The sequence below is a fragment of the Petaurus breviceps genome, unplaced genomic scaffold, assembly GCF_028583685.1.
Source record: "Petaurus breviceps papuanus isolate PSGF00001 unplaced genomic scaffold, PetGlider_PUasm1.0 101, whole genome shotgun sequence".
Lineage (NCBI taxonomy): Eukaryota > Metazoa > Chordata > Mammalia > Diprotodontia > Petauridae > Petaurus > Petaurus breviceps.
Window position 1 is genome coordinate 918,606 of NW_027185575.1, and position 24,732 is coordinate 943,337.

General features: G+C 39.5%; 1 protein-coding gene across 1 annotated transcript in view; it reads left to right on the forward strand.

The window, feature by feature from the left end:
• Window positions 1-23,531, forward strand: part of LOC138157745 (acetoacetyl-CoA synthetase) — a 75,801-nt gene extending 52,270 nt beyond the window's left edge. Inside the window, exons 11-18 of the mRNA XM_069083540.1 lie at window positions 1,781-1,845; window positions 1,984-2,106; window positions 5,584-5,697; window positions 8,760-8,885; window positions 12,975-13,044; window positions 16,194-16,252; window positions 17,615-17,817; window positions 22,006-23,531. Coding sequence (XP_068939641.1) covers window positions 1,781-1,845; window positions 1,984-2,106; window positions 5,584-5,697; window positions 8,760-8,885; window positions 12,975-13,044; window positions 16,194-16,252; window positions 17,615-17,817; window positions 22,006-22,143 — 898 coding nt within the window. The 3' untranslated portion in view covers window positions 22,144-23,531. The remainder of the gene's footprint in view (window positions 1-1,780; window positions 1,846-1,983; window positions 2,107-5,583; window positions 5,698-8,759; window positions 8,886-12,974; window positions 13,045-16,193; window positions 16,253-17,614; window positions 17,818-22,005) is intronic.
• The last annotated feature ends 1,201 nt before the right edge of the window (window positions 23,532-24,732 follow it).

Below are 24,732 nucleotides of genomic sequence, written 5' to 3' on the forward strand. Positions count from 1 at the left end.
ATGGAAAGATTTGCATGAAATAATGAAAAGTAAAAATGAGCAGAAACAAGAGAATATTGTATACAGTAACAGCAATATTTTTCAAAGAATAACTGCGAATAATTAAGTTATTATCAGTATTATAAAGACTCAAATCAATTACAAAGGACCTATGAAAGAAGATATCTGTGTCAAATGGAGGCCTTCTCTAGTGTGGAGTAGGGAGGGAAACAATTTGTAATTTAAAAATATAACACCCCCCAAAACCCCCATCAGAACAACAACAAATAAATAGAGGTCGGCAACTTACAGTCTAAGAGAGTTGCCTAGAGTACTAAAAAGGTAATTGATTTGCCCAAGATCAGATAGCAATCTGTGACATCAGGTCTTCCTGACTCCAAGACTGGCTTTCTATACACTAGACCATGCTTACTCTCACTAAAACAATTAAATTTAAGAAAAATTTCTATAGACAGATTTCTGTTACTTGCTCTGCAAAGAGTTCCAGAGGAAAGAGTAATAATCATAATTGAAAGGAAGGAGGGGCTTGAGAGTCCTGAGGACAGTGAGAAAAAAAACAACCTGAGACTCAGCTGAAAGCAATGAGCCCCAGGGAGGCTGGATTGGGGATCAGAAGAATCATTCTGGCCAGTAGCATTTGTTCCTGGTTGGTTTGGGAAAGGACTTTGACATGTGTGCTTTTATTTGTTCCACTACATCCCAACATTGGTGTGGATGATGGAGAGTGGACCTTATGAGTGCTTTTACATATATTAGGATTATTGTTTATGTGATGGAAAATAAAGTAATCCCCATGTCCATATTTCTATTGACTGTTCCTTTGATGTGGGTGAGGTATGAGAAAAAGGTGAAAGGGTATTCATTTACTTCTCTTCTTTGTTAGTTATTCTTTCAGCATAATGCATGTTTATCAGTAGCATTAGGTATTAATTACCGAGTGTGAATATTTTTGGAAGGTTAGGAACTCTAGTCATTTTGGAAAAAAGGTTACATAACAACCAAGTTATTTGATCCATGGTAAAAGAATGAATTTGTGTATAATTTTTTTGGAGGGAAATTGCTGTTTTATCAGGTTTAATTAGTGACAGTAGCTGTGTAATTATAGGCAAGTAGACTTCCCTTCCTTTTCCCTCTTGCCACAGGTACTAAGGACTCTGGAAGTGTAGATGTGCAATCCTCACAAATTCACTAGAAGAGGAAATATTTACATTAGTGTTTGAGGGCATTTAATTTTATAGTTCTCTCTTTTAAAACAAAATATTTAGGATCATGTAAAGTTATTGTACTTAAAGCCTATTTCAATGCAGATGATGGGTTTGGATAAAACTAATTGCTGTAGATGTGAAGATAGCACAGATCCTTAATGTCAAGATATGGTAACATGTTTCCTAGGATGAGGAAAGACTTTATATATGTTTAATATGAGTGTACGTGATGTACTATGTCAGATTGCTTCCTGTCTTGGGGAAGGAGTAGGGGAGGTAGAAAAAATTTTGGAGCTCAAAATCTTATAAAAATGATTGTTGAAAACTATATATGTAGTTGGAAAAAATAAAATACTGTTTAGTGGAAAAAAGAAAAAATAAACTAAAAAAGACTTTATAAGTTAATACTAATCATTAATACAACCCAGGAAAAGTGATATATTTTGGTTTAGGAAAGTTCAATTGAAAGTAAACTACCAGCATTAGAAAGTTTTAATATTTGAAATGTGCAAACTGAGTGAAAACTTTTTTTTCCTTTGTTTTCTTTCCACTTCCATGCCTTTTCTTGCTCCTAGGATCACAATTCTTGGAACTGGGGCCAAGTGGCTGTCAGTCCTGGAAGAGAGAAACTTGAAACCAGGTAAACAGACTTTCTAAAGTTCTTGTTACACACGTTTCCTCCAAGGAAATGGAATAATTTAATTCTGTATTTCTTCTATGTAAGTGATACTTAAAAAAATGGTTTTAACGGTAACCTTTTAATTGTCCTTCATTTTAGTGGAAACCCACAGTCTTCAGACCCTTCACACTATCCTGTCTACAGGGTCTCCTTTAAAAGCCCAAAGCTATGAGTATGTTTACAAATATATCAAGAGGAATGTCCTCCTTGGATCTATCTCAGGTAATGCTTAGAGTACTGGGGTGCTGGGGAAGGGGTGGAAAGGGCAGAGGTGGGAGGTTACGAATGGAGCAAGGGATTTCTTGGATTCTAGGTTGACATAGTCTTTGTCTAATTCTCAAATATTCTTAAGACCCAACCAAAGGACCTCTTATTAGTTAGCTTAAGGCTGAAGATGTCTCTTTTGTTAGCTATAGACTATTTTTCCTAGTTATCTTGTTGGTTGACCTAAGTTTCCACATTAGACTTTGTAGTAGTGCTTTTCGTTTTTAAAAATTTATTGATATATTCGGTTTGGACACAATAGTTACTTCCCAGCAAATAACCAAACAAACCTCTTTACAAAGTACATTCACTGAGAAAAGCTTTGATAACAGAAAGGTGGAATGTGTCAATTAGCATTGGAAATAGGGAATTAATAGTGAATGTTTTCTTTGATCAAAATGTAGTTTTCTTTCCATGTTTACTTTCCTTACATCATTATAATCACTATATTTTATATTCCTTTGGCTTTTCTTTCTTCTCTTTGCATCACTTCCTATGTTTCTCTGAATCTTCATATGTATCTTTATGGTACAATAAAGGTAAAGAATCCCAGTTTTTATGGAGCTCCTCATCCAGTGACCCTTGAGTTCATGTGTTGACAGAGAAGCTGAATCATATCAATCAGCATTCTTTCTATAAGAGAAATAAAAAGATAGAAGGAAATTGCAGTTCAATAGAAGGATGCCTCCCATCTGCTCCTTGGAGAGGCAGAGAAGGAGCCAGGAGAGGGGGTTTGATTCTCTGTCCAGAGGCAGCAGCAAATATTATTTCATGACATATCTGGTCATCACGTATTGCAGAGCTAATGATAAATATTTACAGAGACCTCCATGATAATAATTGTAGCTTGTTGACCAATTAATTGATCATGGATTTATTCAAATATTGAATATGATAGTGATATTCCATCACATTTATATGCCGTGATTTGTATAGCCATTTTCCAGTTGTTGGAAATTGTCTATAGATTTTTGTTATCAGAGAATATTGCCATGAATGCTTTTGTTCATTTGTTTTTTTCTTGATTTTAGTCACCTCCTTGAGATACAGTCCCAGCACTGGGATCTCTGGATCGAATAGTATTAAAAAGTTAGCCATGTTTCTTATGTAACCCCAAATTATTTTCCAGAATAGTTAAGCAACTTTATGGCTCTACCAGTAGTAAATTAGCCTACCACTCTTCCCACAGTGCACCTAACGAGGAATTTTCCCATCAATCACTGTACCCATATTAAGCTCCTAAATGCCAGGTGCTATGTTGGATTCTGGGGATACAAAGACAAAAAAATAGCACTCCAAGGGCCTGATTTAGGGAAGACAACATTTACCCATACAGAATGTCCCAAAAATATTCATGTAGGTTTAAGCATTAGCTTTTGGGGCACCCCATCAAATACATACAGAATTTGTACCAGATAAATTGGGGGAGGAGACATTAGCTACTGAGCATGACAAGAAAGGCCTTAGGCAGGGGTTAACATTTAGACTGAGCTTTGAAAGAAACTAGAGATTTTTTAAGAGTCAGATATGAGGAAAGGAACACATTCCTAGCCCAGGGGACAGGGTAGACAGAAGTATGGAGGTGTGGGATAAATGTGGTGTTGAAGAACAGCAAGAAGGTCCATTTGACTGGACTCTAGCATGTATAAAGAGATGTGCTGTGTGACTAGCAGGGATAGGTAGGTGGTAAAGGGATTTATTTAAAGGCTCAACACATGAGTTCATTTTTGAGTCTAGGAGTCATGTGGAACCATTAGAGTTTCTCAACTAGAGGAGTGACACAAAGAAAGTGACTTTGGTAGTTGTGTGGAAGATGAATTGGTGAGGGCAGAAAGGTAGGCAGGGAGGTCAGTCAAGACACTGTTGCAAGAGTCTGGGTGGGACAGGGTCTTTCTTAAGTCTCTCTTCACTAAGGAGGTGGCCCTGGTTTGCTGGTAGATGAGTGTGAGGAGGTATTTCACTTGAGTCTTGTCTGACCCAGCCATGAGCAGACAAAGGCATCCTGAGCACCAGACTGAGAATAATAAGTAGATCTGTTTTTTAGTCTTGGCTTTACCATTAACCAGCTGGGTGACTTCTGGGACAAATCACTCGACCAAACTCTCTGGAGCTCAGTTTCTTGCTTTGTAGAATGGATGGAGAGTTGATTTCTGAAGTCTCTTTCAGCTATAGCATTCTAAATCTATGCTTTTTTTTTTTTATCTGTGTAGTACAGCTTTCATTGCTATTATGGCTTTTTCTTTATTTTACAACAAAAATACCTTATGTACTTTAGCCTTAGGATAGACTGACATTTAAAAAACGCACCAATAAAAGATACTTTAATGAAATTAGCATTTCTGTTAGTAGCTGGGGGAAAATGGAATGATTCTCACCTAGTGTAATGTCAGGGCAAGATAATTTCTTACAGATATGATTGGGAGTTAAAGAAAATGGAATTTTCACAAACTCATTTAAATGGGATTTTTTTGGCCTTCAAAAGAGGTAGTGTTAGTTTGGAAAAGATTTCAAGGAAAGCCTCATTTTCTTTACTTTCCCCTTCTGTCCATAGCTCTATAGCAGTTGATTATGTTTTGAATTTCATTTCTGTTTAAAGTACAGGCAATACCTCTTTAGTGTTGAGCCACCTTTAGTGGCTTGGCTGACCAAGTCATCCTAAGATCCATACATAATTTACTTAGTGACAAAATCTTCTACGAGACCCCACTTTTCCTCTGGATCCCATACCTGGCTCCTGGCCCCAGCAACATCAGTTATTGAGATGCTACTGTGCCTCTTACCTTTCACTCATGCTTTCTAGAGCAGGGAAGGGATGTCCAGCACCAGAAGTTCTCTGAGAGGAATTCCCTCAGGTCAGGGATCACTTCTTTTTTACCTTTCAGGTAGAAGGAGACTTTCAAAAATTCAGAGCATTATACCTTTTACCGAGCTCATACACACATACACATACATACACACTTTCCCCCTCTTTCCTCCCTCCCCCCTCTCCCTCCCCCCCTCCCTCCCAGGGAGGGGCTTTGGCTGATTATTCCCTGGAAGCCTCATCAGGTTCGAAGCTATTCACTGAGGCAGAGGAGTGGACTTTAAAATCATGTCCTCTGCCCATTGTGAGCTAGGATGGAGTAGTGGATAAGAAGGTGACCTCAGAAGCAGGAAGCCCTCAGTCTTGGCTCTCTCTCTCTCCTGTCAATCTGATCTTCTGACTTTACCTCTCCAGATGATAGTGTTTCCTCTCTTTTCAGCACCACTAACATTTTCGAAAAGGAAATATAATAATTCCACAGTGATTCTCAGCATCTAGGGCCATATTTGGAGAAAAGATATTTAGTATTTGTCATCTTTTGGGTCCTTGGCCTCTGTGTGCTAGTTAAAACAAAATCAACAGCTTTCCTCAGTTTTTTGAATTGTGACTCTTCTGTCTCCTTTTCACTGCAGGTGGCACTGACATAATTTCCTGTTTTATGGGTCAAAATGTTTCAATTCCAGTTTATAAAGGAGAAATTCAGGCCAGGAATCTGGGCATGGCAGTGGAAGCATGGAGTGAGGAAGGTAACTTATTTACAATATATCTTTCTTTAAATAGAACCCCATAATTTTTGAGTTAGGAAGGTACCTTAGAGGTTGTCTGGTCTAATTCTTTGATTAAAAATCCTCTGTGCCTCATGCCCTTCAAGTAGTCATCCAGATTTTGCTTTTAGACCTCACCTTTTGGGGTAAAATAATCAACTGATTGTTAGGAATTTTTTCTTTATAAAGAGCTATACTCAGATATTTGTACCTTTTACCCACTGTTCCTAGTTCTGCCCGTGGGGGCCAAACGGAACAAATTTAATCCCACTTTCATGTGGCAACCCATCAAATATGGGGTAGGGGAACGGGAACAAGCTTTTATTAGGGCTTAGTGGTAAGTGCTTTTACAAATATCTCATTTGATACTTGCAAATCTTGGAGGTAGGTGTGATTATGATCCCCTTGAGGAAATTCAGCCAAACAAGTTTAAGTGACTTGCCTAGGATCACATAGCTAGTAAGTGTCTGAGGCCAGATTTGAACTCTGGGCTTCTTGACTCTAAGCTCATCCACCCAACTGCCTAGCCACCAGATCCTCACCAGGTCTTCTCTGAATTTTTAAAAATTGATGTCTTTATGATTTTTACATAACTAGTCATTTTCCAATGTATATTTGTGCTACCTTTATAATAGAAAGAAAACAGTCAGGCAAAATTGGCTAGTACAGCAACCAAGTCTGCCTCTCTTTCTCATGTTGAACATCAATAGACTCAAGATTGCATTTAATCTGAATTTTTTTTATGTTATTTTAGTCATCATGTATCTTGTAATCTTGGTTCTACCTTCTTGGCTCTGCATTGGTTCTCATGTTTCTCTGAATTCTTTATAGTCATCCTTTTCTTTGGGTGCAATATTATTGCAATACTTTCATGTATAATGGTTTGTTCAGTCATTTCCTAGTGGATAGAAAATTATTTGGCTTCCATTTTTTAACTGAGATGAAATGCATGAATATTCATATTTATATGGGATCTTTCTTTTTTTTTTGACCTCCTTGAAATACATACCCAGTGACATCAGTTGTTTAAAGAGTTTCATTTTCAGCAATTTTAGTCATTTTTTTGAGCATAATTACAGTTGTTTTCCAGAATAGTTGGCCTAAGCCACAGCTTTATCCCCAGTGTATTAGGGAAACCTGATTTCCCAGAGCCCTCGGGCTTCTCTTCTCTAGGCTAGATACTTGTAGGTTTTTCAGCTGTTCTTCACATGGCATGAACTCAGGACACTTAAACAAAATTGCATTTTAAAAAAACTATTCTGAAATTCATAATCATCATTACTCATTCGGACAAACATTCCTCCAAAGAGTTTCAAATTAAGAAGACTTGCCTTTCTCTGCAAAGTTCAAGCTTATCAGTCTCTATCCTAAAATTTGCTGTGTCTTTATGGACTTAATTTTCCAGATGTGTATTGATCAGGGCTGAGTATGGTAGGGCTTTTAGTTTTCTTATCTGATATCAGATGCCTTTGTTTGCTTTTAAATGATTGGGTCAGAACAGTTGTAGAGAGGTGTTCTTTGTAATCTTTGGTCCTGTGACTCCATTCTCCTCTGTAAAAGGAAGATAATAAAACATAAATCCTTTTGAAATTGAGTGGATCTCTCTTCCAGCTTGCAGAGCATTTCTTTCCTCTTACATCCCTTCCCCAGCATAGTTTAATACATACTCTGCTTTTTGGAATCATTTCTGGTTCTCCTGGCTTGAGTCCCTGAGGAGTGATTGATTGCAAGGTAAGCTTGGTGAGACCAACACCCAACCTGACAGGCCATTGAGGGAAGAACAGCTGGATGTTTAAGTATCTGCCGTCAGAAACGCTCAACAGCTAGCCATTAAGCATTTGCCAGGCACTGTGAAGAGTGCTGGAGATACAAAGAAAGACAAACCTATTTCTTCCTGTCCTCAAGGAGCTTACATTCTGGTAGGGGAAACTACACAGAAACAACCAGGTACATACAAGATACATATAAAGTAGATGGGAAGATATCTTGAAGGGGAAGACACCTGAAGGCACCCACTCATCTGTGATTTTCCAGCAATATTCCTGGTATGTCTTGATCAGAGCAGAACATGGCAGCATTATTGTTTGCCTTCTTTTGGACACCAGTCTTTTAAATTCAGCCTAGAATAGGATGATTTTTTTTTTTTGGTTGATGTGTCCTGCTGTTGACTCATAGTGAGTTTGTTGTCAGCCCAAACTTCCAGACTTTTTTTTTTTTTAAAGCAATTGGGGTTAAGTAACTTGCTCAAGGTTACACGGCTAGTTATTTTTTGTGTGGGAGCCAAGTGTCTGAGGCCAGAACCAATCCTGGATCTCCCAACGCTGGGGCCGGCACTCTTACTCACTGTGCCACCTGGCCGCCCCTTCTAGACCTTTTTCACCAGAACTTTGTTTAATTACTTTCCCTCCTGCTATATTTGTGAAGCTGATTTTTGGAGTTGGACTTTAGGCAGCCTGGGATAGTAGGGAAAACATTGGATACTTTGAACTGTGACTTCTCTGACATCATTTCTTCTGGGTCATAATTTTCTCCTATCTAAAATAAGGGATTTGGACTAATTGACCCAGAAAGACCTTTCCAACTCAAAGTCTGTGATCTGATTAATTTAGGTGTATAACTTTATGTTTATTCCTATAAAATTTCATCTTAGGCATGTTGGCTCATTTTTCTAACCTTACTATTCTTTTAGCATCTATACTGTCATCCAACGTGCTAACTGTCCTAGGCTGCATGTCCTCTGCAGATTTGATAAGCATACCATCTCTGAAAGTGCTTGGAGAAGTTAAATGTTAGGTAGTGGTGTTGAGTGCCTTGTAAGGACTCCGTAAGGTCGTGCTAACAGCCTCAGTACTATATCTAGAGGTTAAAAGCATGCTGATCTCACAAGTCCAATTGGAGGAATAAAATTGCTCCCTCTTAGTAGATTGACTTTGCGACTTTTGATTCTTTAAGTAAATAGAAATAAAGGAGCTTTGGGAAAATGTGAATTTTTTGTGGGTTTTCATGTGCAATTCTTTTTTTCTTTCTTCATCCTTCAAATCTAGGAAAGGCAGTGTGGGGTGAGAGTGGTGAACTAGTTTGTACCAAACCGATACCCTGCCAGCCTACATACTTCTGGAATGATAAGAATGGTATCAAATACAGGAAGGCTTATTTCTCTAAATTCCCAGGTAAGTCTGGATGACCAGAAACAGGGCTAAGCCCCAGACTTGGTTGACCCTTCTGTGAGCCCCAATTAAATTTTCCCGTCGTCATTCCCTTCTCCAGTAGCCTAGTATTAGACTTCTCATTCTGCCAGTGGAATGGTGATGAATTTTTTGATAAATATCTTGCAGTCTTATGCTTGAAACCTTGGGAGTTACTGTGGTCTGGGCTTAGCTTGATATAGCTTGATATCAACCCCCCAGCTACATTCCCCCTTTCCCCCCACCTGTTTTTCCCCAGGACCAGTATGGTTGAACAGGTGGTTGAGTCTCAACAGATGGCCCACTTGGACCTCTTGGGGGCAGCTTGCTTAATCATGGTGTGAACTTATCTTGGGAGAAATGAAGTATGGGAAAGGTTATTTAGTTCTTATTTTTTAGATCAACTGAACCATTATCCAGCCATTATAGAGATGTAAGTAAGAAGTGTGCTTTCTGTAGGGGGGAATGGTGATTTATGGTCAGCACATTGCTCATACTCAACGACATTCCTGCTCTTAATTTTGGGTAGTGCCTTTTACCGAAGTGGAGGGGCCTCTTATTTAAAGCTCAGCTTCCTAGGTCTTTGCTATTTTATTTGATAACCAATGTCAAGTTATCACTGCTATTTAACTTGTAATTGAGGCAGCCGTCTGTTCTGGAGTTGTTTATACTAAGTGTGTATTCTCTAGAAAGATAACTTAGAGTCATAGAAGCCAAATATTGAGAATTGAAAAGTTTCAAATGACTTTGGGCAGTAAGATTTTCTCTGGCTTTTATTTCCCCTTGCATTCTCAACCCTCTGCTATGCTGCATATGATAATGTGAACATAGCATTTGTAGAAGGCTTTGTGCCTAACACAGTGCCATGGTGCTTGCACCAAACCAAGTGGGTGCTAAGTAAATAATTGAAGGAACTGAGTAGCAAATTACATCTGGTTCCTCATTACTGAAGAAAAATCTTACGATTGAATTAGACAGCTGATAACAGTGAGATAGGCAGACCTCTGCTTTCACCACCAATTTTGATGTACAGTCAGACTTCATTGATTTGAAGCTATTTGGAGGAATACTTGTATAAATTAGTTGTGATTCTGAATTTTAGAATACTTTTAAAGAAATACAATTTTCTTTCTTTCAGCAGTTTTAGTCTGTGTCAGAAAAGCTATGTCTCATTTAACATGATAATAAAGTATTTCTGGAGAAAGATCCATCAGGACCTGTATTAAGTCAATAGATGAATTTCATGTAATTAGCAGCAGCCCCTTACATAGCACAGCTAGGTGGCCCAGTGGATAGAGCACTGGGCTTGGAATCTGGAAGACCTGAGTTCAAATTTGATCTCAGATACTTATAAGTGTGTGACTCTGGACAAGTCACGTTGCCCTATTTGCCTCAGTTTCCTTATCTGTGACATGAGCTGGAGAAAGAAATGGTAAACCATTCAGATATGACTAGAAAATGCCTGAATAGCAAAACCTTATGTAACAGCAGTTCTTGCACTTTAAAGCATTTAAAGACAGGTTAAAAAAAATGAAAGAGGGTGGCTAGGTGGCGCAGTGAATAGAGCACCAGCCTGGAGTCAGGAGCACCTGAGTTCAAAATCCGGCCTCAGACACTTAACACAAAAACTAGCTGTGTGACCTTGGGCAAGTCACTTAACCCCAACTACCCTCCAAAAAGCCAAAAAAAAAAAAAAGAAACATTCTTCTCACCACTTCACCCACCTCCATCTTATTTATATGCTCATTTCCCCAGCAAACCCTTTCTTTTTAAATGTTTATTGTTCAGTCCTGTCCAACTCTTTGTGACCTCATTTGGGATTTTCTTGGCAAAGACACTGGAGTGGTTTGCCATTTCCTTCTCTAGTTCATCTTACAGATTAAGGAAAATGAGGCAAACAGGGCTAAGTGATTTGCCCAGATTTACAGAGCTATTAAGTGCCTGAGGCTGAATTTGAGTTCAATTTGAGCTACAAAACTGATTCTGGGCTGGCACTCTATTCACTACACTGCCTAGTTGCCCCTTTTAAAATGATATTAAAGCAAACTATAGCCCAGGTTGAATTTTTATAAGTTTGGAAAGAGTAGATTACCAACAGTTTTAATATGTGTTAGAAAAGCTATGTCTCATTTAACACACTTTGAAATGAAGAACCCTCAGTACTTTCCGTCACTGAATGAAGGGAGCCATGGGTGTAATAGAGTGGAAGCACATGGCAGATTGCATTGAGCTTTATTGTTAACAGAGGATGATGTCTGTAGGCACCTGCTGGGTCTTAGCATCAGCCTTGTAGCTGGGCTGGTAAGGCTGGTAAAAGCAGCCTGGGTAGGAGAGCTCTCCACAGGCTGGTGACTGAGGTGGAAAAAATGACCCTGGGCTCGGGGCTCTGCTGTGTGTTTGAGTCTAAAGAGACTAAGACTCTAGAGAGGTGAAGACTCTAGGCTAGACAGAGTTTGAGAAGGGGACTGTATATGCTCAACCTCCATTAACTCTTGGAAGACATGGATAGTTGTCTGTCTGGACATACCCCGTGGACTTGTACTCAATCCTAGAAACAGATGTGGTAAGCATGCCTCTCTGACCTCTCCTCACCATAACCTGTGAAGACAGATACAAACAAAGGGCCAGACTTGACATAGTAGGGAATAACTTGGAGAAGTCATTCTCCTTGAAGATTACAGTGAATGTAAACAGAAATAGGCTATAAAGAAGGTTTCATTTCTCTAACATGAGTGAGAGGATAAAAGCAAATCTCAGATTGCTTTGGGTATCATGTGAGGCTTCCCCTTTGAATAAGCACAGATATGTGGGGTAGCATGGGGTAGTGAGGAAGACATCAATTCCAATCTTACCTCAAGACAGTTACTAACTTTGGGGCCTGGGCAAGTTCCCTGTGCCTCAAGTTCCCTCATCGGCAAAATGGAAGCAATACAGGTGGTTGTAATAATCAAATGAGACCAAGTATGGATAGCACTTTGCAAATATTGAAGCTTTCTACTTGGAACATTGTCATTGTCATCATTGTTGAGATTAATTTTCCTTCTGTCTCCTAAATCTTGAAGTCCTAGTTCTCTGGGAGCTCATTAAACATCCAGATTTAGTAGGACTTTCCCCACAGGAGAACACAGTCATGGGGTTTCTTTGGAATTTTGTTGGCACTCTACCTAAGGTCTTATCATTTGGAGGTGGAAGAAGGGGACTTTAGAGCCTCCCAGTCTGGGCTTCTCATTTTTTATAGATGTGGGAACCAGCTCTAGGGAAGTCAAGGGACTTGCCCAGGGTCATACATGGAGTGAGTGGTGGAAATGGAGTTTGAATCAGTGTTCTTCTCACTGTATCATGCTGCCTTTAGAGTAATTCCGAAATGGCTCAATTATTAGATTTGGTTTGATTTTCTGAGGCTGTAATGACTCCCTGAGACCTTTTGCATTTTGATTTTCTTGTAGTATTTCGCAGTATTGCTACAGCAACATTCATGTAAAACATTCCCATTTTTCGATTATTTGTACCTCAGTCTGGATTCTATTAGTATGGATCCTTGAGCATTAACCATATCCCCCAAGGTTCTGAGCAGGGTTTGACTTTTCTCATATGGAAGTTTCCTGTCAGAAACTGGACCTTTCTTTAGGCTTTTTAGGATGGTGTAGCACCTGGGAGGAGGAGAAATGGAATGAGAGTTCTAATTGGAAATAGGAACTTGATTTTCCCCCCAGATTTTGGCAGCACTCAGATTCCCTCAGTGGGCTAGAATGCCACATTAGTGAGGGCATCTTCATAGGTCCTTGTCTAGACTCCTTGGTTTTTCTCTTTACCATGACCGAACCCCCATTCTCAGCCTAACCCAGCCAGCCATCCTACACATATGTCGCACTGGTCAGCATGGTAACCATGGGAGAGAGTCTGACTGGTTAATGGGAAAACATCTCAGCAGACATTTCAAGGAGATTGGTGGGCCAGGAACATCTTGTTATATAAATAGTAGTGTGTTATCATTGTAATGCCAGCCTTGGAAAACTTCTGTCTGCAGAACTTCATCAGAGAACTGATCTTTTTCTGCCTTTTGTCTATGTGAAGGTGTTTGGGCCCATGGTGACTACTGTAAAATAAATCCCAAGACTGGAGGGATCATCATGCTTGGTCGGAGGTAAGGTGCTATTTTCTCACTTTATAGCCACCGTCCAGTTGATATCCAGGTTGTCCACTTCATTTTAATGGGGAGGGGGCGGAGGAAAGCAACGGGGAGTGATGGAGGGGTGAAGAGGCAAGGCTGTTGTGAAGGGTGTGGGCAGGTGGGGCAAGAAGAGCAGGGAGTCAGGCTGACCCCTGGATACTTCCTCAGTGTCATCCTTGACACCTGTGTTAGGGAGAGTCTGTATACTCCATGGGACTCCATCACCTCTCAGATCCCCAGCCTGTTCTTTAGAGCAGAGCATAGTGCAGTGGCTCTGGCTGTTGGCTGTTGGCTCTTGCCTCTGACACTTAGTCACAGAACTTTTCTGAGCCTGTGAATGAGGTGATGAAAACACATTTTGTGCACCTTAAAGGGGTGTATCCCAAATGACTTGGTACACTTTAGAGTTTTAATAACTTTTAGAGATATAACTGCTAAAAACTTAGAAAAATAAAATTTTAAAGGCTAATTATTGACATTTTTTACATATTTTACTTGTTAGGAAAATTCACAACATTATAAAAAAGTATATATTGGTCAAGTCTGTTTCTGAATAAGTTTGTAAAACCTTTCCTCAGTTCCTACTCAGTGGCAAAAGGATTATATTTGTAATCCTGACCTAGAGATTTATCTAGAGGAAGCAATATTGGTGTGACCCCACTAAAAAAGTTCTAATGGAAATAGATCAGTTGACCGAGGTGGACCTCAGACTGAGGAGATGTCATCCAGACACTGTCATACATGTATTGCATGATGACAGGCTGCTCAGTCTTATTAAAATTAACATTAAAATTTGTTATTCAAAATGCACAGAGCTAAATAAGTATTTGTTTTTTTAGATTTTGAATTTTAATGTTTCTAAAGTTTTTAGGGGAAGCAGGTAGGTGGTTCAATGGATAGAACACTGGGCCTGGAGTCTGGGAGTTTGTGTTTAGTTATTTTAGTCATGCCAGATTCTTTGTGACCACATTTGGAGTTTTCTTTGTTTTTTTTTTTTCATTAATTAATTTATTTTTAGTTTTCAACATTTGCTTCCATAAAATTTTGAGTTCTAAATTTTCTCTCCCTTCTTCTCTTTCCCCCTCCGCAAGACAGTGCAGTCTGATATAGGCTCTACACATACCTTTATATTAAACATAGTTTCACATTAATCATGTTGTAAAGAAGAATTAGGACCAATGGGAGGCACCACAAGAAAGAAGAAACAAAAGAGAGAGAGCAAATAGTGTGCTTTATCTGCATGCAGACTCCATAATAGTTCTTTTTCTGGATGTGGATAGCATTTTCCATCATGAGTCAATAAGTATTTTTTAAATAAGTAATTTACACATTAAATAATCAGACTTTAAAATTTGTGTGTAGCATTTAGATTTCTGAAGATATGAAAGGTTACAAGTGCACTATGACTTTGGGATATCCCATGTCAATGTCAGTTCTTCCTATTCACTCTCTGACCCATCTGGGTCTACAAGGTCCACTGCTCACCACTCTCGTTCACTTTGCTGACCCCTGAAAAGGCCACACGTATTCCTGCCTCTACCTCTGTGTACGTTGCTCTGTCCGAATTGCTCTTCAGGCATCTCCTCCTTACCTGGGTCTTCGCTAGTTCCTCTCCATCCAGGAAGCCACTGGCCTTCAGTGAATGCTGTCTCCCTTGAACTTGTCTCTACCATTGAGCTGACCCTTAGCATCGACTCCCTCGTTTTGTTCTTGATCTTTTCACGTATTCGCGTTCTTTCCTTTACTCTATAGACCCATCTAAGGCAGAAGCTGTGTTTTACTCATCTTTTTAATCAGGACCACCTGAGTTCAAATTCAGCGCCAGACAGTTGTTAGCTGTATGACCCTGGGCAAGTCACTTAATCTCTGTCTCAATTTCATCATCTGTAAAATGAGCCTCATAACAGTACTTATCTTCCAGGACTCTTGTGAGGATTAAATTAGTTCATTTTTGTGAAGTGCTTTGTAAGCCTTAAAGTTCCATCTAAATGCCAGTTCTTATTATTATATAATTATTGTTACTCCTCCTCCTCCTCCTTCTTGTTTGGACCCTCATTACCTTTTATCTAGACTGTTGCAGAGGCCTCTTAACTGGTTTCTTTACTTGCATTCTGTCCCCTCTCCAATCTGTCCTTCACATAGCTACCCAGAAATTCTACCTAAAACACAAGTCTTACCCTATCATTCTCCTTATTAGAAAGCTTAGAGCTCCATGTTGCTTAGAGAATTTTCTGTTCAGCATTTAAGGCCTTTAACAGGCTCCAATTCACTTTGCCTGATTTTTTTTTCTCCTAACTCTCCGTTCTTTGTTCTCGCCAAACCGGTCTACCTCTAGCTCTTCATCTCCTGCCTCTATTTTTTCCCAGTGTGACTTCTCTGCCTGGAACACAGTCTCTCTCCACCTCCTTCTCTTAGAGGTTCTGGCTTCTCTCAAGGCTCAAGTCCGTGCTGCCTCCTACAAGAGACTTTCCTGTGCTCCCTTCCCTCCTCAGTGGTGAATGCGCTTCTTGTCCTTAAATTGCTTTGTCTGTCACTTATTTCTATGTCTGTGTTGTATCCTCCCAGTAGAATGTAAACTCCTTGAGGGCAGGGGCTATTTTAGTAGGAATTATTGGTTGAATTCAATTTTTGTTTCTTGCAGCATGCACCATGAAGCTCGACACACCTTGTATGTGCTTGGTGTTTTGCTAAGGACACATAGGGGCCTGGTTATACAGCATATTAATGTTTTCAAAGTGTTTCACATACTTTATGTTATTTGATACTCTGAGTGGTGTAGATATTAACAGATACTATTAACTCCACTTTAGAGATGAAATAATTGAGGCCCAGACTAGTTAAGTCAGGGTCACATGGTTAATCAGTTCTGGAGGCAGAATTTAAAGCTAGTGATCTCCTGACTCTAGTGGAGACGTTGGATAATTTCTGTATGAAGGTGGAAAGTTGTTAACTAAGATCTCTTTTGAAAGTCTTGATATTTGACTTCAGATTTTCTGAATGTAACTTTTTACTATGTATATGGTTATAAATGTCATCACTGATGATGCGTATGGGAAGCAGCTCATTCCCTGCCACCTCTCTGAGGAGCAGCTCTGGGTTAATGTCTTTATTTTTATTTTCAGTGATGGCACGCTCAACCCTAATGGAGTCCGCTTTGGCAGCTCTGAAATTTATAATATTGGTATGAATTCTTTTTTACTTACCAGCTGACCTCTGCTAGCAAAAGAAGTATTGTGGGGAGGTTTGCAGTCCAGAACTCAGAATTTCCAAGTCCCCTGTTTTCACTTCTAAGCAAGTCACTTATTCATTTGCTTCCATGTTTGAGACTTCCTCTCATTTTCTGCTTTCCAAAGTGCTTTTTAAGAATTATCTGGTTTTAGCTTCATAATAGGTTAAAAGGGTAATCAGTGTCAAATGCAAGTGAAGGAGAGCTGGGTGATCACAAGTGCAGTGGCATGGCCAGCTACACACCAGTTAGTGTTAGAGCAAAGGCTAAAGCCCAGCTCTCCTGACTCTGTGATTTCTGCACTAGGCCCAAGCAGTGAGTCTTAGGGAGAGATATGGTGTTACGGAGCGGTGTGGCCATGAGAGATGATCGAGTGGAATGAGACTAAAGCTCCTATTAAGTGACACAGCCAGGCCAGAAGCTTGGGCTTCATGCCTCCCAGGCCCTCTCGCCTCTGGGTTTTTTAAAGAAAATTTGTTAAATGCCCAATTTTGTTGGAAATAAAAACCACACCTGGCAATTGTTTTTACTTAAGTATTTGACCATAGCAATTACTGTTGGTTAAAAGTTTTTATCTTTTTAGCTACCTTTGTGTGCGAGGCTTTTTTTGTGGGGCTCTGCCTCATCCTGTTTGGGCACTATTCCCGCTCAGCTAAGTTCCTATGTAGCAACCAACAGTGGGAAGAATAGCTGCAGCCTAAATGTGGTTAGCAGTGACAACCATGTGAAGTTTCCTCTTTTAACAAGAGAACATAATAATGCTGTTGAAGAAAGAGGCCCATGTTGTTATGCACTATTAGCTAGGCTAATCTTAGTTATACAAAGCATATTTTCATCAATTACCTCCTCTTGAAAATCTTAAAAAATTGCTCCCATTCCTCTCCCCAAATTCTCGGTGATTTGTAGGGAGCAGCATTAAGGCTTATGTGAGGGTAGAGAGAATTTCAGGTCTTTTATAGTTGTGATGGACTAAATAGGTTTCTGTTTACAGCATAAAGGCCAAAGTATTGGCAATTAACAAACGTGTTTTCTAATACAGTTGCATTCTTTGCAGAAGAACTGCCTTTTGTGCCATTCGCCTGAGACCTTCTGGGTCTCATGAACCACAGGGAGAAGCAATGCCAGGGGGTCTTGAAGGCTTTCCTTTGGGACTGTCAGCCTCTGGATTGTTGAGCATATGCATATATGGATAGAAAAAGAGATGGGAGGGGAAGGGGAGGAAATTTGCTCTTGGGGTAAATTGGAGAGACTTAGACTGGGGTAAAACCGAAAGCTGGAGAGTTGACAAGATGTGGGGGTTGTTTTTGTATTCTTCAGTTGAAGCCTTTGAAGAAGTCATGGACAGCCTGTGTATCCCACAGTACAACAAGGATGGGGAAGAGAGAGTGATCCTGTTCCTGAAGATGGTTCCTGAGCACTCATTCAGTGAGGACTTGGTGAAGAGGATTAAGGATGCCATTCGCCATGGCTTGTCAGCCAGGCATGTCCCTAGCCTCATCCTGGAGACCAAAGACATCCCGGTATGTGGGGGAACCCTCTCCCAGGGGGCTGTTTTTTCTGTCATGTTTTGGAATAACCAGTAGGTACTTGTCATCTGCCTTAGAGTAGATGTGTAGGAAGTCTCTGCAGCGAAGGGTGGTGCTCACATTTTCTACATAGCTTCTCTGCATTGCCTAGTGCCTTGTCTTTTACTTTCCTGCCTTCTACTTTCCCGAGATTGCATTTAAACTGTCACTGATGAGCATGCACTCCCATTGGATGTGTGTACAGCCCAATGGAAATACTTGTTTTTCATGAATACGATTTTTGTGCCTTCTTGAAAGTATTGTTCACAATTGTGGCTTTTTAGAGCTTACTGATGTAGTCCCTCTACTTCAGGTTTGATATGAAACTATGAAGAAGAAGGAAAGTGTAGATTGAGGTGCCTTAGCAGCTTAGCTGGAGGAAGCTGGCTTCCCCTTTTGGGTTTCCATCTGCTGAGATTTTCGTTTGAGGCAAGAGTAGGAATTCACCCAGATTGGAGAGCAGCTTTGACTCTCATTTGCTTATAAAATGAGAGCATTCTGTAAATCTGAGATACAAACTGCTGAGCATGTGTGTACATACACGCCTATGTATACAAACAGTTTTGTGTATTTTAAACTTACAGAATCTATGTCTTCCAAGGAAAGGCCACAAGAAAACACCACCTGGTTAACATATTTTTGAAATTAAGTTGATCCACTATGAGAAAAACAAAATAAAATGCTGCCCAGAAGTTGGTGTGAATGTGTAAGACATGATTAAAAAACATCCTTTAGCTGTGGAAATTCATTATTAGGAAATATTGACCACTATAGTTCCATTAAATTTTTCAGATCACTAGAACTGTTTTCTTTCTCTGACAACCTTGAGTTTCTTTCTTTTGCTTAATAAACAAAGTTTCTTGAACTGTTAAGATTTTGTTTTAATCGTGTCAGAAACCTGATAGTTAATATGGGTTAGGAATGTGAATATGGAGAGTGGGTGAGGACAGCTGATCTGAAAATCTAGAAATCCACAAACCAGAAGTATATGAGTGTTTGCTGCTGTGAGTGAAACTGCAATGAGAGCATCGGGTGTGGGCCCTTGGCCTGCCTGCCTTTGGTGCGAATTCACTGAGTGACCTTGAGCAAGTCATTCTCCCTCTTTGGGGCTTAAGAACCTGTTGTTTTGACCTCACTTTAGTTTACAGATGTATCCTTTTATTTCCCTCATCCAATGAGTCTTCTTTATAACAAAGAAAAAAACTTTAACAGAACAACTTACATATCAAGTATGTCTGACAGCATTTACATCCCACAGCCTCAGTCTCCGACCTCTCTGATGAAGAGAGGAAATAGGGGCTTTTTCTGAGCTCTTCTCCTTGGTTCACCCTGTTCATTGTAATTAGACAGCATTCATTTCTATATTGCTTTTTCTGTTTACATTGTTGGAGTTTTATATATTGTTTTCCTAGTTCTGCTTACATTACTTCCCATCAGTTCATATAAGTTTTCTCATGTTTCTTTGAATTCTTCTGATGTGTTATTTGTCAAAGTTCACTAATGATCCATTGATCTGTCAGCAAGGATTTCTCAGTCACCAGTGATGTGCCGGACCCTGTACTAGGTCCTGTAGTTATATAAAGAAGCAAACCACCCCTGCCCCCAAGGAGCTTATACTCTATTAGAAGAAACAGCAGATAAAGATATAAATATGTACAAAGCAAATACAAATTAATTTGGGTTGAGGGAGGCACTTCCATTGCAGGGCCTCTACTCTGTATCTAGTTTTTTTTCTAGAGTTGAGTTCTCTCTTTTTCTCTCTTTGATTTCCTTGGAGCTTTTGCTTGGTGGTGGGATCTCTGGGTCAAATGGTGTGGACATTTTAGTAATCTTTTTCCCCCAAATTATTTTCTAGGATGGCTGGACAAATTCACAACTCCCCTAACAGTGTGATAGTATGCCTCTCTTCTTGAAGTGGTGCTGTGTCTATCAAAGAAGGGGCTGAACTTAGATGATTTTTAGATCATTTTCTAAGGGTCCTTCCAATCTAACATTGTATTTCTGAGACCTTTTGGATGGTGCCTTCTCATTTCTGCCTCTTTGCTCTTTCTAGAATGTACTCTTCTATTCATTTCTCCAGATCTGTCTGTCCTTCTTGGTCTGGCTGAAGGTCCTTCTCTTCCATGAAGTATTCTATAGTGACTCCAGCCCACAGTTAGCTTGTTCTGATCTAAATTCCTGTAGTTGGGATTTTACTGTTTTACCATTAGGCCTACATTGTCTTCTTTTTTGAGTCCCTCCTGTCTCCCAACCACACACAATACTTTGTAAAACAGTTCTGAGCTCATAGTAGATGCACATTAAATACTTATAAAATTGGATTGAATTCATTCAGAGCTGGAGAAAACAATCCTGGCATGACACTTAGGGTCGAAGTCCCACAGAACTTAATGATTTATTTTTACCCCCCCTCCCATGGACCGCAGTGGGTCAGTGAGTACCTGGACTTAGTATTTCAATTTCTACAAGTCCTCCCATCATATGCAGGTAATTGAATTAAGACATTTGTCACTATTAGTGACCACTAACATATCCAGAAACCAAGAGAGGCTGAGACTTGTGATTTTTCCATTAAAGGCCAGCAGCAGCACACTTTATCCTTAAATGACAGTCTGTTTATTTTCCTGACTGACAAAAGAGGCATGTTTTTGGTCCCTTGGGTCCTTTTGTATAGAGCTTATAAGCATATACAACAGGAGACATTTGACTTTAAAGGAGAGAAATAAGATGTGGGTAGTGTGATGTAGATGACAGGCAGGTCCTGGGACATCATTGCTCAGATCATTAATTAGTTTGCACATTGACGGACTTTTTCAAATGACTGAATTTTAATTATGCTTCACGTAACAATGTGTGCATGGCAAAGTGATCACACGGTTTCCAATGCTGTATTCTGTATTCGATGAGTTTGCTCCAAAAGAAAGTTTCTTAACCCATATACATTTATTAGTTGCTTGAATCCAGTTTTGATGGGGAGTGGGGGGGGGGAGGAAGCTCATGCACAACATATTTCTAGAGAGAGCTGAATACAATTAAACTTCAGAAAGAACTTTCCTACTAGAATTGTTAATAGTCAGACCTGATGGCAAAAGGGACAGCATTGAAGAATTACCTTGAAATTACTTGATCTTGTTTCATTCATTTGATAACTCCTAGGCTCCTCAGTAGCCTTATTTCTTGGAGGTTTGTTCATATCTCTGCTTTTAAGCCCTTCCCACCCTCTCTACTCTTTGAAACTTAGTTTTTCCTCATAGGTTTCCTTCATATTTTAGGAATTGGGAATATCACTTTGACAAAACACATTTATAAACCTTCTACTCTCTGAGTCTGGACACTGAGGAGTGACCAGGAAGACAGAACAACTCTTGTGCTTTCTGTGTTTGACTATAAACTTTCTGAAACCAAGGTCTTTGTCGTGATTTAGGTTCTGCCCCAAGTGTTGTTGAACAGAAGGTCCTGAAGCTTTGTGCAGCGATGAAGACTAAATTTACTTGTAATATTGGAGTAATAGGCTCGGTCAGATTGACTTTTGATGTCCTAGCAGTTTGGTGCTTTCATTTCAGTAAGCAGAGGAGTGGGGTGTTAAAGAGCGCACTCCTTTTTCACTCCCACCTTTTGAATTTCTTACTTCAGGTTTCAACTCAGGTGTCATTTCCTCCAAGTAGTTTTCATAATCTTCTGATTTTAGTGATAGAAAAGGTATTTCTAGAGTAATTTATCCAATCTCTCCTTTCCACTCTTCCTTTTCTCTCTTGTATTATGTTTCTATCTCTGTCCTATCTTCCAGCTGAGAGAGGCCCTGGTGGGGGGGGGGGTAAAAAAATTGTGTCTCCAGTGTTTTGAACAGTGCCTTATACATAATGGGTACTTCACCAGTGTTCATTAAATTGAGTTGAGTTAAGGCTCTAGACAGTAGAGTAAGCTTAGGAGAAGAAGGCATTCTTACGTTCTCCTGGTACTTCTAGAAGGCTTAAGGTCTTAGATCGATTGAGGTGGGTGGTACATGGTCAGATACAGGAATTCTTGTTTGAACAAGGCAGGTGATTTTCTTTAATAGTATGTGCACTTGTCGGGGAAATTTGTTTTTTTTTTTTTTTAACTGAGAGTGTGCCCTGAATTTTTCTCTTCTTTCTTACCTTGCAGTATACAATTAATGGGAAGAAAGTGGAAGTTGCAGTGAAACACATCATTGCTGGGAAGTCGGTGGAACAGCGTGGCTCTTTCTCCAACCCCGAGTCCTTGGACTTGTATCATAATATTCCTGAGCTTCAGAATTTCTAAATGTGACTAAATTGTGCATCTCTCTGACACATATTTGTACATAAAACTCACCTATCTTCAACATTTATTTTAATACTAAGGATTCTTTCACAAAGGAAACTTACACAAAGTACTTTATAAAAATAGGGTTACATGATTTCCCTCTTAAGCAGTTAAATAGATCTGATACCTTGCATCTTTGACAACTTGGAGGGTAATCCCGGTTTTTAGAGGGAAAGATAGCTTTGGGGTAGGGTTATTTATCTCTATGTATATCTAGTTAAAGAGAAACTTTGAATGTGTGTATGAATACACACGCAAACACACAAACACACATAAGCTGTATATATGAGTGCACTTGTATATGTTGTGACTATTGTTCACTGAGAGGATAATGTCCAAGAGGAAGTTGAGGGCCTTGCTAATGTTCAAGGTAAACTGAAACATTATCAAATATTTCCTTATCCTGATGAGTGACAGATTTTAGATTCATAATGAGAGATTTCTAGTGGATCTGCTAAATGACCTCTTTCACTCCTCAAGGGGAAGGTGATCCTCGGGACTTTAAGAATGTAGCTTATGGTTTACTCAGCACCTTGGACAGTTCCTCAGGAGATGCTAATTTCTCATTGAGCATCAGTAGATCCTTAGGTCTGGGTATAGCTCTAGACCCAGAGCTGTTCATAGCTGATTACTACAAACTCTCCAGCTGAGTGACTGTTAGACTGTGTTAGATGTGCCTATGCTAGTATGTCTCAGCTCACTGAACCAGATTTGTGAAAAGCCTATGCTTTCCCATTGACAAATATATATTAATATTTCTAGGACTTTCCTATTGAATTTATTTTTAATTTTTAGTTGTTTAAAATTTTTAAAATGTGATTGTGAAGTGTTGGGTTTGTATGTTTTGGTGATAGACATTTGTACCATTGGGTGATGTTTACTTCTCTGGAAGTACAATTAGAAACATTGCCATGTGTAATGTGTTTAGCCTTGGCATTGAGGTGCATTCTTTTAGCACTGGAGCTGGCCCTAGTTTCTGGGAGAGATGGAGGTGGAGATGCCCAGTAGCATGGCTGAAACCTTTGTTCCCTCAGGAAAATGCTCCTTCAGTTTCTGACATTATTGTACTTTCTGCATATGTTGATTTCTTTAGTTTCATGTTGAAATTTCATTATTAGAGCTTTCCATGTTACACCAACAAATTATTTTGATGAACTCTTTATTTTATCTCATTATGAATTTTACAAACTCTGTTACTCGTTTTTGTATTTTTTTTCAACAGAGCACAATGTTCCAAATGAAATTAATCTTTTGAGTTCTTTTTTTCTTGCAGTTTATAATACAAAGGGGGAAAGTACTGTTAGGAATATGGTACAACAAATAAATGAATATATCTGTATATTATACATATGTATAATGCCTGTCATTTTTTAAAAGGAAGAACGTTCTAATTTCCACAGACATATTGACATATTGTCATGTTGACAGCTGCTTCCTCTCATCAGCAGGTTTTGCATTTGTAATCTTTTCCAGTAAGAGTGATTAGCTGTTCTAAGCCATTGGAGGTTCTGACCAGAACTCCCTTACGTCCACCTGCAAATTTACATGGGACTTGGGGCTCAGTGTTTAGTCTGTATGAGGGAACAACATTTTTCTCTGTGTCACACTCATAGCCCAATATGCATTGTATTCTGACATTTGAGGAAGACAGAAACTCTGCAGGTTTATAGATGTAGTTCTCTCCTATGTCATTGCAGGGATGTGGAGAAAGTAGTTTGAAGTCTTAGGTGTAGATATCCTTGCAATTGAATGTTAGGTTTTGATTAATAATCAGCATAATGTCTCTTTTTATATTCACACATAGTATTGTGGGTTTAAAACTGGGAAGGACCTTAGAGTCCAGTTAGTCCAGCTTTCTCACTTTATAGATTGGAAAATTGAGGCTCTGAGAGGAGAGATGAGGTGATTGGCCCATGGTCAGCTAGGTGATGAGTGGCAGAGCTAGGAATCAAAGCTCACTCCTCTGTCTTTAAATCCAGTGTTCTTTCCACCTTAGCAGGCTGCCTTCTGAGGTGCTATGGGGAAATGAATGCAAGAGAATTACAGGATCAGTCCTTGTTCTTAAGAGTTCACTTACAGTCTACTTGGGGAGAATATACACATGGAACAAGATGATAAATAACATGAGGCAGTATATAGTTAAGTGCCAGGGTGAATGGTATGGTGTGAGTTCTGAGGATGGAGATGTGCATGTGGACTTTATTGGTTGGGGAAAGCTTTCATGGAATGGTACAGACATGGAGTTTAAGTTGGGCCTTGAAGGATGGAGAGTATTTGGTTAGGTGGAATAGTGCAGACAGGGGGACAGTATAATATCAATGAAAACAATATAAAGATTTAGAGTTGGAAGTCTGACCTTGTATTAGAATATCCTTACTGATACAGAAGGCCTAAGTACACTTGGAGACGCTTCTGACTTCTTTGGTTTATTATTCCACTTGGATGGCTTGGGAATGCTAGTATCTACCTCCCTACCCTCTTCTAAGAGTAAACACCAGCTCCCCTTACCAAGCACGAGGATCACCAGAATCAAAAGATGACTAGTTG